The 14501-nt window shown below is 45.6% G+C and overlaps 1 protein-coding gene across 1 annotated transcript in view; it reads left to right on the top strand.

Moving 5' to 3' along the window:
* Positions 1-173: 173 nt before the first annotated feature.
* The window catches only part of ECE1 (endothelin converting enzyme 1), a 54531-nt gene continuing 40203 nt past the window's right edge, over positions 174-14501 (top strand). The window contains exons 1-2 of the mRNA XM_044668713.1: positions 174-344; positions 508-594. Of these exons, the coding sequence (XP_044524648.1) occupies positions 276-344; positions 508-594 (156 nt within the window). The 5' untranslated portion in view covers positions 174-275. The remainder of the gene's footprint in view (positions 345-507; positions 595-14501) is intronic.

Below are 14501 nucleotides of genomic sequence, written 5' to 3'. Positions count from 1 at the left end.
GGGGGGGGGGGGGGGGGGGGTCCAGGCCGCCGACTGGCCATGGACTAGGACATTGGCGGGAGCGGAGAGAGGCAGAGCCGGGACTGCCAGGCCCGCCTGGCTGGGCTTTCTCCGGCTGGGGGCGGGGTCTCAGCTGGAGGGGGGGGAGTGGGCATCACGGCACCGCCCCCTTCCTGCCCCTGCCCCACCCCCTGGCCCCGTCTGGCTGCCCTGCCCTGCTCTGCCCTGCCCTTCCCGGCCCCAGCAGGGCGGGCGGCCTGAGCCCAGGCAGCGACATGAGGAGCCCCTGCCCCGTTGCCAGCCCGGTGGCCGCTGCGCTAGCTGCTGCTCTCTCTATGCTGGGGGTGAGTGAGCCCCGCGCTGCCGCCGCAGGGACCTCAAAGGGCCAACCAAGGCTAAGGCCAGGGGCTAGGGCTGGGCCGGGCCGCGCGAGTCCGGGGTTTGGGCCCCTATTCCCGAGCAGCCATGGAAGCGCTGAGGGATTCGATTCTGCATTTATTGTTTCAGATGTCGTCCTACAAGCGGGCAACGCTGGATGAGGAGGACCTGGTGGACTCCCTCGGGGAGGGCGAGGTGTACCCCAATGGCATTCAGGTAGGCAACAGCGCCAGCCCCTTGGCCCCCTCCCAGCTGCACGGGTCCCATACACCACTCCCACCATCCGAAGGAGTGCATCATAGATTTAAAGCTGGAAGAACCCATAGAGGCCAGCCGTCCCATTTTACAGTTTGGGAAACTGAGGTCCAGAGAGATTGTGACTGGTCTAGTGTCACAGGTGTATGAAGCCACCTACACACAAATACACAGAATATGAAGATTAAACATAGCACCCCATTCCCCCACAGCACTGGCCCACCTTCCCAGAGCTGACCACTGAGCCACCAGCCATCTCCCCTTATGCCTCCTTGTGACCTCCTGCCCTCTGTCCTCCTAGAATCTTGTGCCCAAGCCTATCTGTTATTTCCTTTTGCCTTTGAACTCCCTCACCCCCACCTCTCCCTTATCTGCTTTGGTACGCCTCAAGGACTAGACTGTGTCTAGAGTGAGTGGGATGGGGCCAACTCTGGCTCTCCCTCTCTTATCTCATTAGAGGATTCTGGGATCTAGGATGAAAGAGAGACAGGAAACTCCTCACCCTCTCTCCTGGGGCCCTGTGCCATTGTGGGGCTCCCCCATGTCCTCCCCCATTTTTATGTACTCCCTCTTCAAGGCTTGGTGTTTAGGATGGAATAGAGCCATCCCCCTCCCCCCCCCAACTGTCTCTCAGGTACCCAGCAGTGTACCTGGCCCATTAGATATGCTTCATAAATACTCCTTATCTACTAGGGACTCTCTCTCCTGTCCCCTTTTATAGCCTCTCTTTCCCTCCTCCCCCCCTCCTCCAGAGAGGTGGCAGGGACTGGCCTGAGTGTCTGGGACCAGATGAGCGCACCCACCTCCCTTACCCATTTTCCAGAGGGTTTGTTACATGACTTGTGTCTCTTGGCTTTCTCTACTCCCCACAATACCTTCTTTCTCCAAGGATTCAGGGACCAGCTTTGGTCTCTAGAGGACCAGAGACTGGCCACCCCTGTCCGGAGCCACCCTTCCCCCCACTGGTCAGACTGCTGCCAACTCGGGTCCCTCTGAGAACAAATTTGTGTGCCAACTAGGACAGCCTGCAGGAAGTTTCTGTCCCTTGGCTCTGAGGGGCAGAATTCTTCCTCAGGGCAAAAATGTCCCTTAGAAATGGGGTAGCTTTTCTTCTTTCTGCTTCCTCCCAGCTACCTCTGGAGCCGCCTTTGGGCAAAACAGCTCTGAAGTCCCACAAGACTAACTTTGGGGGACAGTTTTGTCATAGAATTCCAGACTAGCTAGAGTGAGCCCCAGGGACCGCCTCATTTTACTCATAAGGAAACTGAGACTCCATGAGGGAGGAATAACCTGCCAAAAGCAACCCAGCAAACGAGGGGCAGAATTCAGAGCCCAGGCCTCCCGACTTCCAGTCTGGGGCTCTTTCAGCCTCATCATCATTGTGGAGAAGGCCCAGCCTCTTCCCCCCATTCATTCCATCCGGGCAAGCTGGTCCCTAGGGGTCTGTATTTCCTGTGTTGAATGGGGAAAGCCCTTCATGTGTAGAGCCTGAAGTGCTGTGAGAAGCAGAGCAATGGTCTTGGACCCAGGTGATCTGATCCTTCAATTAAACTGACATTCTTTAAGTACTTGCTGTACTCCAGACCCAGGGCTACTCACTGATCAAGATGAGATGCATAATAGCTCCTTACCTCTAGGAATTTAACACTTCCAGTGACCATAAGCCATTTAATGCCTCCAAACCTCATTTTTCTTATCTGCAAAATGGGGATAATAAGACGTTGGGGCACTAAATGTGAGAACTGGAGAGGATCTTTGAGTGCTCCCTCTTTTTATAGATGAGGAAACTGAGGCTTGCATGAGGAAATTGTTTACCCCAAATGAAATAGGTAGTAAGGAGCAGAGCTGAGATTTGAACATAGATCGCCATTTCTTGGGATTATTGTGAGGAAAGGACTTTAAGGACCTTAAAGCACTAGTCAGTCAGTCAATTAGCTTTTATTGAGTACCTACTGTGGGTCTGGCACTGGGCTAAATGCTGGGAATACAAAGAAGACAAAAGACAGTCCTTGCCTTCAAGGAGCTTATAGTCTAATAAGGGACAATATGCAAAACAAAACAAAACCCCATGTATGAAAAAGATAGATAAAGGATAAATTGGGGATAGTCTCAGCAGGAAAGCACTAAAATTAAGAAGGAATGGGAAAGGTGGGGTTTTAGCTGAGGCATGAGGAAAGCCAGGAAACTAGGAGGCAGAGATGAGGAGGGAGAGCATTCCTGAGCTGGGGACAGCCAGAGAAAGTGCTCAGATTTAGGATATGGAGTGCTGCTTTTTGAAGAATAGCAAGGAGACCAGTGTCACTGGAACATAGAGTACATGGAGGAGAGAAAGGTAGAAGACTATAAAAGGGAGAGGGCAGGTTATGAAGGGTTTGGGACAACAAAGAGAGGAGGTAACAGGTTGCTCCTGAAGTTTTTTGAGGGGGGTGGGTGACAGCAGCTCACATTTATACAGTGCTTTAAGGTTGGCAAAACATACGTGAGCCTCCCAACAACCCTATGATGTAGGCACTATGCCAGTAGCATGTATAGTGTTAAGCCAATTTTACTGATGGTAAGTCTGAGGCTCAGAAAATCTTAAGTGACTTAGATATGGGCATACAACCTTTTCTGTCTTCAGGGTGACTATAGCAGTTCCAGATCCTGTAGCTGAGAGATGAGTTGTGTTCCTACTGGGTGCTTTGTTGGAGTTGGCCTTGTCCTGGGTTGCCCCAACCTTCCTCGGTCCCACTGCTCCCAGAAGCCAAGATTTAGAGCTGAAAAGAATCTCTCTCAGGGGTTGTCTAGGCCAACTTCCTCATTTTAGAGTAGGAAACCAAAATCCGAAAGCTAAAATGATTTGCCTGGAACCAGAACCAGAGTAGGTTGAAGTAGGGAAAGATAAGTATTTGAAATCTTCGTCCTGATCCTTGAATGAAACATGATGTGCCCTTAGGTCCCTTCTTTAAGCCTCAGTTTCTATATCTTTTTTTTTATTTTATTTTATTTAGGATATTTTTCCATGGTTGCATGATTCATGATCTGGCCCCCCCTCCCCCCTGTCAAAACCAACAAGCAGTTTCACTGGGTTATACATGTATCATTGTTCAAAGCCTATTTTCATGTTATTTATATTTGCAGTAGAGTGATCCTTTAACATCAAAACCCTAATCACATCCCTATCATGCTACATGATCAATCATTTTCTAGTGCATTTCTGGTTCCACAGCTCTTTCTCTGGATATGAATAGGGTTCTTTCTCCTAAGTTCCTCTGGATTGTCCTGGATCATTGCATTGCTGGCTAGTAGAAAAGTCTATTATTGATTGTGCTATGTATCAGTCTCTGTGTACAATGTTCTCCTGGTTCCGCTCCTTTCGCTCTGCATCACTTCCCGGAGTTCTTTCCAGTTCACGTGGAATTCCTCCAGTTCATTATTCCTTTCAGCACAATAGTATTCTATCACCAGCAGATACCCAATCAATGGACACCCCCTCATTTTCCAATTTTTTGTCACCACAAAGAATGCAGCTATGAATATTTCCATAAAAGTCTTTTTCCTTATTATCTCTTTGGGGTACAAACCCAAGAGTGGTATGGCTGGGTTCTATATCTTTAAAATGAGGATGAGAATACTTGCATTACTACTTTCCAGGGCAGTTATGAGAAAATCATCTTGCAACCAGAACCCAGAATCTGAGCTGGGCTTCAAATGTCATGTCTAAACCTTTCATTTAATTTTGAAATATTTTTTATTAATCTCTTATTTATTTACATGATTTCTATTTTCAGAATATTCTTGCTTTCTCTCTTTTAGCCAATCCATCCTTTCTAACAAAGAAAGAAAAAGAAAGGAGGGAAGGCACTTCAGCAAAACTAATCCACACACCCACTGAGTTGGCTGGTATAGTCAACATATCACACACATAGGCCTCTACCTCTATGATGAGAAGAGGGAGGTGCATTTTCCCCATCTCTTTTCCAGACCTAGGCTTGGTTAATATAATTCATAATATTAAGGGTTTGCTGTGCTTTCTATTTACATTGTAGACATGATCTATATTGTTTTCCCCACCTAATTTCAAAGATGAGGAAGCAGATCCTCTTACCCAAAGTGGCACAAACTATTAGAACACGGGCTTTAGTGGAGATGTCCTGACTCCATGTCCAGAGTGCTTTCCACCACACTATGCAACTCCCTAAAGGCCAGTAGGAAAATGTCCATTGTTCTGAACAGCTCACCAGACTGATAAAATGGGAAGCAAAATTGCTTTCTAGACTTAAGGACTCAAAGAGAATGAATGTTTTGCAGATGGAGGAGTATTGAATTTGAAGTCAGAGGCTCTAGTTTGTAATAACACCTATGTGACCTTGGGCAAGTCACCTAACTTGTTCCCTCCTCTGTAAATCATAGGAGCCCTTTCCAGCTCTAAATCTCTGACTAATCCACAGTCAACTAAGAAACTTCTATTGAGTGCTTACAACGTTGTAGCACTATGCTAGGCTTGGGGATGCAAAGACCAAAGTGAGATCATCCCTGCCTTCAGGGAGCTTAACATTCTTCTGGGAAATTGATATGATCCTATGGAAGAACTTCATTATAGACCCTTATCAGGTGCTTGTTTCCACCCACTTACACACACACCACCACCACCACTAAAAATAGCAAAAGCTAGTCAAGGAGTCTTTCCATCCAGGCAGCTAGATGTCTGAGAAATTCTAGTATAAAACTCTAGCTTTCTGGCAAGGACCTGACATGTAATCAAGTTTCCAAGCTGGAGCCTTATACCTTCCCACCTGGGTTTCATCATCCTCTTTCCTAAACTGTCAACGGAGGGATGAAAGCCAAAAAAAAAAAAAAAAAAAAGTACCCAGAAGAAACCACACAGATTCAGATACTTAATGTTTTATTTCAGCAATGGAGAGCATTAAGTTGAGATACCCTCAGGAGAGTGACTTGCCATTGAAGGCTTGCTCTAGTTAGCATGTTTTCCTCTTAAGATTCAAGGGTTAGAAATAGGAGAGGTGGTGGTAGGGTGATTCCTGACTCAGGTGAGGGGAAGAGAATTAGAATTTAGGTTGCCTAAAGTAGATAAAACTAAAACAGGGCAGCTGGGTAGCTCAGTGGAGTGAGAGTCAGGCCTAGAGACAGGAGGTCCTAGGTTCAAACCCGGCCTCAGCCACTTCCCAGCTGTGTGACCCTGGGCAAGTCACTTGGCCCCCATTGCCCACCCTTACCAATCTTCCACCTATGAGACAATACACTGAAGTACAAGGGTTAAAAAAAAACAAACTAAAACAACTGAAGAGAAAAATTACTGTATTTATAAAGGAAGAGACAGGAGGAAAAATCCTACTTGGAAAAAAAAAACAATATTAGAGACAAATGGAGAAGAATATAAAACTAATTCTCATAACTTTAAATGTGAATGGATGAAACAAGTCAATAAAATGAAAAAGAGTAAGAGATTGGATAAGAAAATAAGGCCATGTCATAATCTGTTGCTTATAAGAAGCATCCCAGAAAAAATATATACATAAAATAAAAATAAGGGGCTGGAAAAGTTTGGAAAGAAAAGCATCCCAGATATTCCACAGAGAAAAATGGAGGAACACTGATTGCCAAAGTCTAAGTTATTTTAGACTCATATTACTTGAGATCCACTAGGTTTGTAAGTTGCCAAGTGTGTTTATAAAATAGCCCAGAGAGAGGCAGCTGGGTAGCACAGTGGAAAGAGCATCAAGCCTAGAGTCAAGAAGACCTGGGTTCAAATTTGACCTCAGAGGCTTTCTAGCTATGTGACCCTGGGCAAGTCACTTAACCCCCAGCCCTTGCCCTTCTGTCTTAGAGTATTGCTAAGATAGAAAGTAAAGGTTTTTTAATTTTAAAATAAAATAAAATGATGAGTTCTAGAGGAGTTGCCCATCCTTGCTGGTGGAAGGGATTTTCACAGTAGGCTTTTTCAGTACCAGTGAAGTCACAGGTCCAGACTAGAAAGAAAATACTCACCTCTTAGGAGTATTATAAGGATCAAATGAGACGATGATGTGCTTTATACACCCCAAAGGCTGATTGATGTACGTCTAAGGTTTTCTTGTCACCTGTGAACTACTTTCTGTTACAGTAATAACTCCATTTTCCAAAGCACTTCAAGGTTTCCTGGGCACTTGCCTTCTGCCACCATTGTTAAGATGAGTATTATGGTACAGTAGCTTGGCAAGGCTCATCTGTGAAATGGACAATATGGACAAGTCAGCCCGGATGGCACAGTGAACAGAGCACTGGACCTTGAGTCAAGAAGACCCGAGTTGAGGGACAGCTGAATAGCACAGTAAATAGAGAGCCAGGCCTGAAGATGGAAGGTCCTGGGTTCCAATCTGACCTCAGATACTTCCTAGCTGTGTGACCCTAGACGAGTCATTTAGCCCCACTTGCCTAGCCCTTACCCTTCTGTCGTAGAATTGCTACGAAGAATGGGAAGAATGGGAGGGAAGATTGGACACCATTTTGGGTATTTCTCTTTTTGACTAGCCTGAGGATTTCATCAGCATAGGGAACTCCTCTCTCAGAGCAGGTCAATACTTTCTCTTGGAGTAGATAATTGCCAAGAGCACTGAGAAATGTAAGATTAAAAATTAATATCCAAATACTCTCTAAGTATTATATTTAATAAATTTATTAACAATAACTTGAAGCAAAAGGGAAAGTAAAAAGCTAGAGCAAAAAGGGAACCAAGCCAGCTGCGCAGGTGGGGGGGGGGGGAGAAGCAAGAGCAGGGGGGCTACACACAACTATATACAAACAATGTAAGCATGCAACTTGGGGACGAAAGGTGAACGGGATGCTGGGAGATGTAGTTCAAAGGTCCAAATATTTCTATTTATACAGTGATTAAGCGATTTAGCCAGGGTCACCCTGGGACAAAGAGGCAGGACTCGAACTCAGATCTTCTTTGTCTCTTAAGAGTGATTCTATCCACTACAGAGACAGCTAGAGCCCTGGAGTCAGAAATTTGAGTTTGACTCAGCTGCTTACTAGTTATGTGGACCCTTGGCAAGTCACTTGACCTATCTTTTCCTCAGTTTCTTCATCTGTAAAATGGAGGTATTAATGGCACCTCCCTCTCAGGGTTGTCGTGGGGATCCAATGAGATCCTATTTGCAAACCTAAAAGCACTCTAAATATGCTGGCTCGTTACGATTCTTCCATGCTGCCTCAAGAGCCATTTTATGATGGGAAAGCTCAAGTCTGGTAGGAAAGGCTACATAATGTTCAGTGTCAGGGCAGAACTCCAGACCAGGGCTTTTGACCCCAAATCCAACATGTTTTTCCATTGCCCCAGTGTCAGTTGTTATTTCAAAGGCCTCTTGTTTTATCTGAGGTCTATTAAAAAATAGAGAAGGGGGGGGAAAAGCTCAGAGCATTGACTTAATACTCAAAGCAGGCCATTTGCCAGGTGTGCCCTCAGAGGGCTGCTTTCCCCCCAGTAGTTCATGTTTATACGATCGCTGCCTTTAGCCAACATAAAAGGGAGATTAGAGTTGATTAATTTTACCCCAGACGGCAGAAATTGGGGGGTGGGGGAGCTAGTGGGAGGTAGAGTTCCAAACCATCTAAGGAAATACTTCCTAACAGTAACGGTGTCCAAACTCCGACTGCTTGGGGAGGTAGTGAGCTCCCTGCACTGTCAATCTTCAAAAGGCAGCAACAAATATTTCCTAATAGTAAAAACTGTCCAAACACGGAGTGAGCAACTTAAGGAGGTAGTGAGCTCTCTGCCCTGGTGGTCTTCAAAGGGAAACAGGAAATGCTTCTTAATAAGAAGAATTATTGGGTCAACTAGGTGGCTTAGTGGAGAGAGTGCCAAGCCTGGAATGGGGAGGACCTGGGTTCAAATCTGACCTCAAACACTTCCCAATGCCAGATCTGGTGCTCTATCCACTGTGCTACTTTCCTATTATTATATTATTATTATCCCAATGCCTTTCCTTTTCATGGGCAGGGAAAAACCAGATGGGAAGAGATTTATGATTTCATCATCATAGATTATACCCCATGTGTCAAATATGTTTCTGGAAATCGAATGAGAAATAGTGAGGTTAAAGGATTGGATTTGCATCACACAGTTACCACTAAGTGTCAAAAGCAGAATCTGAACCCAGGTCTTGACTCTGAGTCCAGCATTTTCTTAACTGTGTCATGCTGTCTCCATCTACCACAAGTTCTTTTTTTTATAACGTTTGCATCGCCATTTTTTGCTTTTACATCACCTCTAGTTTTGAGTGTATCCCTCCCCTGTCCTACTCCTGGAGAGCCAGCCCTTATAGCAAAGAAAAAAACAAATTCAGCAAAAACTAACCAAGACATCAACCAAGACTGGCATCATCAACACCCAGTGACCCCCACCTCTGCAAAGAAGGAAGGGAGATTTATTCTTGTCACCATGTTTTTTCTTTTCTTTTTCTTTTTTTTTTAAAGCCCTTCCCTTCTGTCTTAGGATGCACACTGAGTATCGATTCCAAGGCAGAAGCATGGCTAGGGCCAGGCAGTTGGGGTTGAGAGACTTACTCAGAGAAGGTCTCATAGCTAAGAAGTGTCTGAGGTCAGATTTGCACTCCAGGCCTGGCTCTCTATCCATTGTGCTGTGTTTTTTCTAGAACTCATTTTGGAGTCTGAAGCCCAAGGTTCAAATATTGATTCCACCATTTTCTGGTTGCTTTCTTTTGGGCCAGTCACACGAAGCCCTCAGCTTCCCCTTTCCTCAGTTCCTGGGAATTCTTGCTTGTGCAATCATCTCACAGCTGTTGCAGCCCATTATAAACCTGAAAGTGATACAGAATTGTAAGTGCTGACCACTGACTGTGAGTGGTTGTGTGTGTCATGGAAACTTCTCCAAACTTGCAGGGTAGAGGCATTTGGGGGTTTGCTGAGTACAGGTGCTCAGGAGCTACTTCCTCTAGAAGGCATTCTAGGGCAGGGAGCCAGGCTTATTTTCCCTTCTTCATTTGGGGCTGTCTAATAGTGTCGGTCTATTATGTATTACTCTCTGTAGCAAGAGAAAACCAAGGCCCAGAGAGATCGTGACTTTCCCAGGGTCACACAAATAGTTAATAGCAGAGCTGAGATTTAAACTCAGAACACCAGCTCTGGAACCCATTGTAGTTTTCATTCGGCCAGTGTTCAGATAAAGCATCCAAAAAGATTCCTGTCCCATTCCTTCCCTAATGGTCAGAGATGAATGCAGACGTATTCTAAGGACCCTCCCAGCTCTGACATTCTGTGTTCTAAGGACCCTCCCAGCTCTGACATTCTCTGTTCTAAGGACCCTCCCAGCTCTGACATTCTCTGTTCTAAGGACTCTCCCAGCTCTGACATTCTCTGTTCTAAGGACCCTCCCAGCTCTGACATTCTCTGTTCTAAGCTCTCTCCCAGCTCTGACATTCTCTGTTCTAAGCTCTCTCCCAGCTCTGACATTCTCTGTTCTAAGGTCTCTCCCAGCTCTGACATTCTGTGTTCTAAGGTCTCTCCCAGCTCTGACATTCTGTGTTCTAAGGTCTCTCCCAGCTCTGACATTCTGGGTTCTAAGGGCCCTCCTATGTCTGACATTTTTTTTCTGAGACCCCTCCCACTCCAACTTTCCATATTCTAACATCCCTTACAGTACAAGCGTTTTGTACCCTAAACCCCCTTCCATTTAAGAAGTAATCCAACCAGATAACCTGACTCCTAAGGGCAGAGCATGTCACTGCAAGGAACATGGGCACAGCTCTTGACAAGACAAGATTGCATCTAGCTGGTTGATCTCCTAATGTGATTTTTAATTATCTGTTTCAATCTTCCTTTCCTTAACTATCACTTTTTAACCTTATTCTCAGAAAAGTCAGTATTCATCTGGCTCCACACCCTTTGGTGTGTGTATAAAATAATGTATACATATGTTTGTGTATGTACACGTATGTGTATACACATGTATACAATGTAAATATAGTATTGATATATTTGACTGATGATATAAGTATCTATATCTATACATGCACACACGTATATGACTTCACAATTAGAAAGTACTTTCTTTCCCTGGACTCTAGGTTCCACGAGGGAGCTTTGTACCTTCCCCAATGACTAGCCTAGGGCTCTGCAGTCTGTGGGTACAAAATAGGTGCCAGTAAGTGAACAAGCATTTCTCGCTCACTTACTTGGTGTCAGTCACTCTCCTAAGCACTGAGGACTCAAAGAAAGGCAAGCAAACACAGTCCCTGCCTCAAGGAGATCACGCTGATGGGGGAGTCCGAGTGTGACATACGAGGTCCATGAGAGATATACAGAGCTGATGGAAGGTAATCTCAGAGGAGAAGGGATTAGCCGCTGAAGGGCCTGGGAAAGGCTTTCTATAGAAGGGGGAACTTGAACTCGGCCTCGAAAAAGGATCCTTTCTTAGGATTTTTAGGGAAACCAAGATGGTGGAGCAGAGCGTTGGGCATGGGGGAAAGCCAGTGCAAAAGCCTGGAGATGAGAGATGGCATGTGTATGTGAGAGACTTCAAGAAGGGCCAGCTGGTCAGAGAGAAAGCAGAAAGGCCTTGGGTCTGAATGAAACGAAAACTGGAAAGGTTGGGAGTGCTTAACTGTGAAGACTTGGACCCGACTGAACAACCACTTAGCAGCATAACCTCAGCTTGAGTCTGAGCCCAGCATTCCCATCCGAGTTGCCTGGGGCCCAGACAAGTCCTTTCACTCCTCTGAGACTCAGTTTCTTCATCTGTAAGGATGATCATTCCTGATGTATCTGCCCTCTGTGCCGTGCTGAGGAACATGCTGTGTGCACCTCGGCCTGCTCCAGAAACTCAGGGGAGCCCCTGCTCCGGGTACTCCCCTGGGGGAGCTTCCCGGCTCCTGGGCTCCCTTCACATGTCCCTGCCTGCAAAACTCGTTTGTGCTCCAAGGGCGGCTTAGTCAAGCAGTCACTTCTGTAACTAAATATTTATCCTCTCCTTCGTGCATTGTGGCAGTGGTCTCTGAAAACCCTGGGAAACCCAAGCTTTGGGGACAGGTTCCCACCCAGGGCCAGGCTGGAAAGGAGACTCACCTAAGGGAGAGCCCGGGGCAGTTCTCCTTCTCAGTCTTCCAAGGCGTCTCCTCTGTTCCCTGGCAGGGAGTGCTGCCTCACCCTTCCCCACAGTAGAGACAGGCAACTTGCCACCCATCTACCTGTTGGACTCCTGAAGAGCCACAAAGCACATGTGCTGCCATCAGGGCTCCCTTGTTTCCAAACGCTGGGCTTCTCTTCAGAAGGCGGGACTCAAAGGACTAGAGAACTGGAAGGGACCTTTGAATGCTGAACATCAAAGCTTGAAGGGGCTGTCAGAGTGGGAAGGGGCCTCAGAACTGGAAGGGACCCTCGAACGCAGAGTATCAGGACTGGAAGATGCACCAGAACAGGGAGGACCCTCAGAACCTAGAACCTAGAATGTCAGGACAGGGAGGGACCTTAGAACATAGAATGTAAGAACTCGTTGAGATCTCTTAAACATAGGATGTCAGGATGGGGAGGGACCTTAGAACATAAAGTGTTAGGATTAGGAGGGACAATAGAACATAGACTCTAAGGGTTGGGAGGGATCTTAGAACAGTGAATGTAAAAACTGGGGGGAACCTTAAAACAGAGGACTAAGGCTGGGAGAGATTTTAGAACATTGTTAGGATTAGACGTGACCTTAGAACATAGAGTATTAGGGCTGGGAGGGACTTTAGAACATAAAATGTAAGAGCTTGTTGAGACCTTAGAACAGAGAATGTCAGAGCTGGGAGAGAGCTTAGAACAGAGAATGTCAGAGCTGGGAGAGAGCTTAGAACAGAGAATGTCAGAGCTGGGAGAGAGCTTAGAACAGAGAATGTCAGAGCTGGGAGAGATCTTAGAACAGAGAATGTCAGAGCTGGGAGAGACCTTAGAACAGAGAATGTCAAGACTGGGAGGGACCTTAGAACAGAGAGTGTTATGGCTGGGGGAGATTTAAAACATTATTAGGATTAGAAGGAACCTTAGAACATAGACTATTAGGGCTGAGAGGGACTTTCGAACATAAATTGTTAGGGCTTGGAAGGACCTTAGAACAAAGACTATAAGATCTAGAAGAATCCTTTAAACACAGAATGACAGAGCCAAGAGGGACCTTAGAAAGAAAAAACTTGGCAGAGCTGAGAGGAACCTCAGAGACCATCTACTCAAACCCCCTCAATTTACAAGAGGTGAAGAGGTTCATAGACCAATCAATCAACAAGTATTTTTTTAGCACCTGCTCTGTGCCAGGTACTCTGCTGGGCACCAGGGGATACAAGTACAAATAATGAAACATTCCATATTCAAAAGGAAATGATATTCTAATGGATGTTAGAATTAGCCAGTCTGCCCCAGGTGACACACACTGAATCATTGGAAGAGGGAGGACTATAACTGGAATCTCCTGACCGCCAGTCCAGAGATTTTCCCATAATCCCATTTTGTGTTTTTATCTCCCCCTCCCATCCCAGAGTCTTGTGCATTTGAAGCTGGCCCTTCCTAAGACAAAGATAGTGAAGTGGGGAGCGAGGCAGGGGGGGCGTTTTTACCTTGTTCTGGCCAAATTCAGCAGCCTCCTTAACCCATCCCCAGACAAAATCTCCATATTAGCCCCTTGTGCACCTTACTGTTGGGGGACCATCCCAGAAGCCAGATGTCCCCTAGCTTGGCTCCATGTGCCAGGAGAAGGAGAGATGTTACAGAGGTTAAAAATTCTATTTTCAAATCCCCTGAGCAACTCCTTTCCTGGAACTCAGAATTTTTAATTTAATTCTGACTTTCTTAATTTAATTTCACTGAGTATGCCATCTGTTCAGGTTTAAATTTATCCCAACTCAGTTTGGGTGGAAAGCTCAGCTCCCACTTGATGCTACCCTCCTGGAAGCCCCACGCAATGAACACTGATCGCTTTGTCAAATCCAGTTTCTGTAGCCCCTGAAAGTGGACAAAAGGCTTTCCCCCCAAAAAAAGCCTTGAAGGAATGTAGTTGAAAGTGTTATGTTCTACCTTTTACAGAGGAGGAGACTGAGAAGCAAAGAGAAGAAATGACTTGCTCAGGGTCACATAGTGTCGGCAGCAGCGGGGTTAGAATATAGGTCTCCTAGGACAGGATTTGATCCGCTTGTCCCACGAAACCCTAGTAGCAATGCTCCGGCTCCCTCACAAAACCTTGTTGGGCAGAGAGAAGGACCGGGTCTCCTAAGCCATTTGAGGGCTGGTGGCTTCCAGCAGGGCTGGAAAGTACCTGTAGGGGGGTCATTGATAGCCAGGGTAAGGAGTGGGCCTGGTTAGAGGGAAGAAGAAATATAATATAATATAATAAAATATAATATAATATAATATAATATAATATAATATAATATAATATAATATAATATAATATAATATAATATAATATAATATAATATAATATAATATAAATAATTGCCTCTCTTTCTGTGTCATTTGATTTTATAAATTGTCACCCTCCCCTATGAGGTGCTAGGAATGCTGTCTTGTGGACCCATTTTACAGACACTGAAACTGAGGCCAGGGAAGGGAAATATGTGCCATTTAGCCTGGGTTCTACATCTAGTGCTTTTTCCAGTATGCTTGTGAGACAGTAGTGGAAGGAAAGGGAGAAAATCACAGAGTTAGCTCAGAGGTTGGAACTGGAAAAATGTGACCTGCCTGACCAGGGACAGAAGGCTTAGGAACCTTGGTTTAAAAGGTCCTTCTTTTTCTGCCTTCTAAGGGTTTTTGAAGGAGCCAAAATTGCTATTGATATAATATAATACAGAGAATATATGCCTCCTTTAAGGGCAAAAAGGCCTATTTTCTGATCACACCTATAA

This window comes from Gracilinanus agilis, chromosome 3 (assembly GCF_016433145.1).
Source record: "Gracilinanus agilis isolate LMUSP501 chromosome 3, AgileGrace, whole genome shotgun sequence".
In the NCBI taxonomy this organism is placed as follows: domain Eukaryota; kingdom Metazoa; phylum Chordata; class Mammalia; order Didelphimorphia; family Didelphidae; genus Gracilinanus; species Gracilinanus agilis.
Note: the sequence above shows the minus strand (reverse complement) of the source record. Positions and strands in the feature narration are given on the sequence as shown.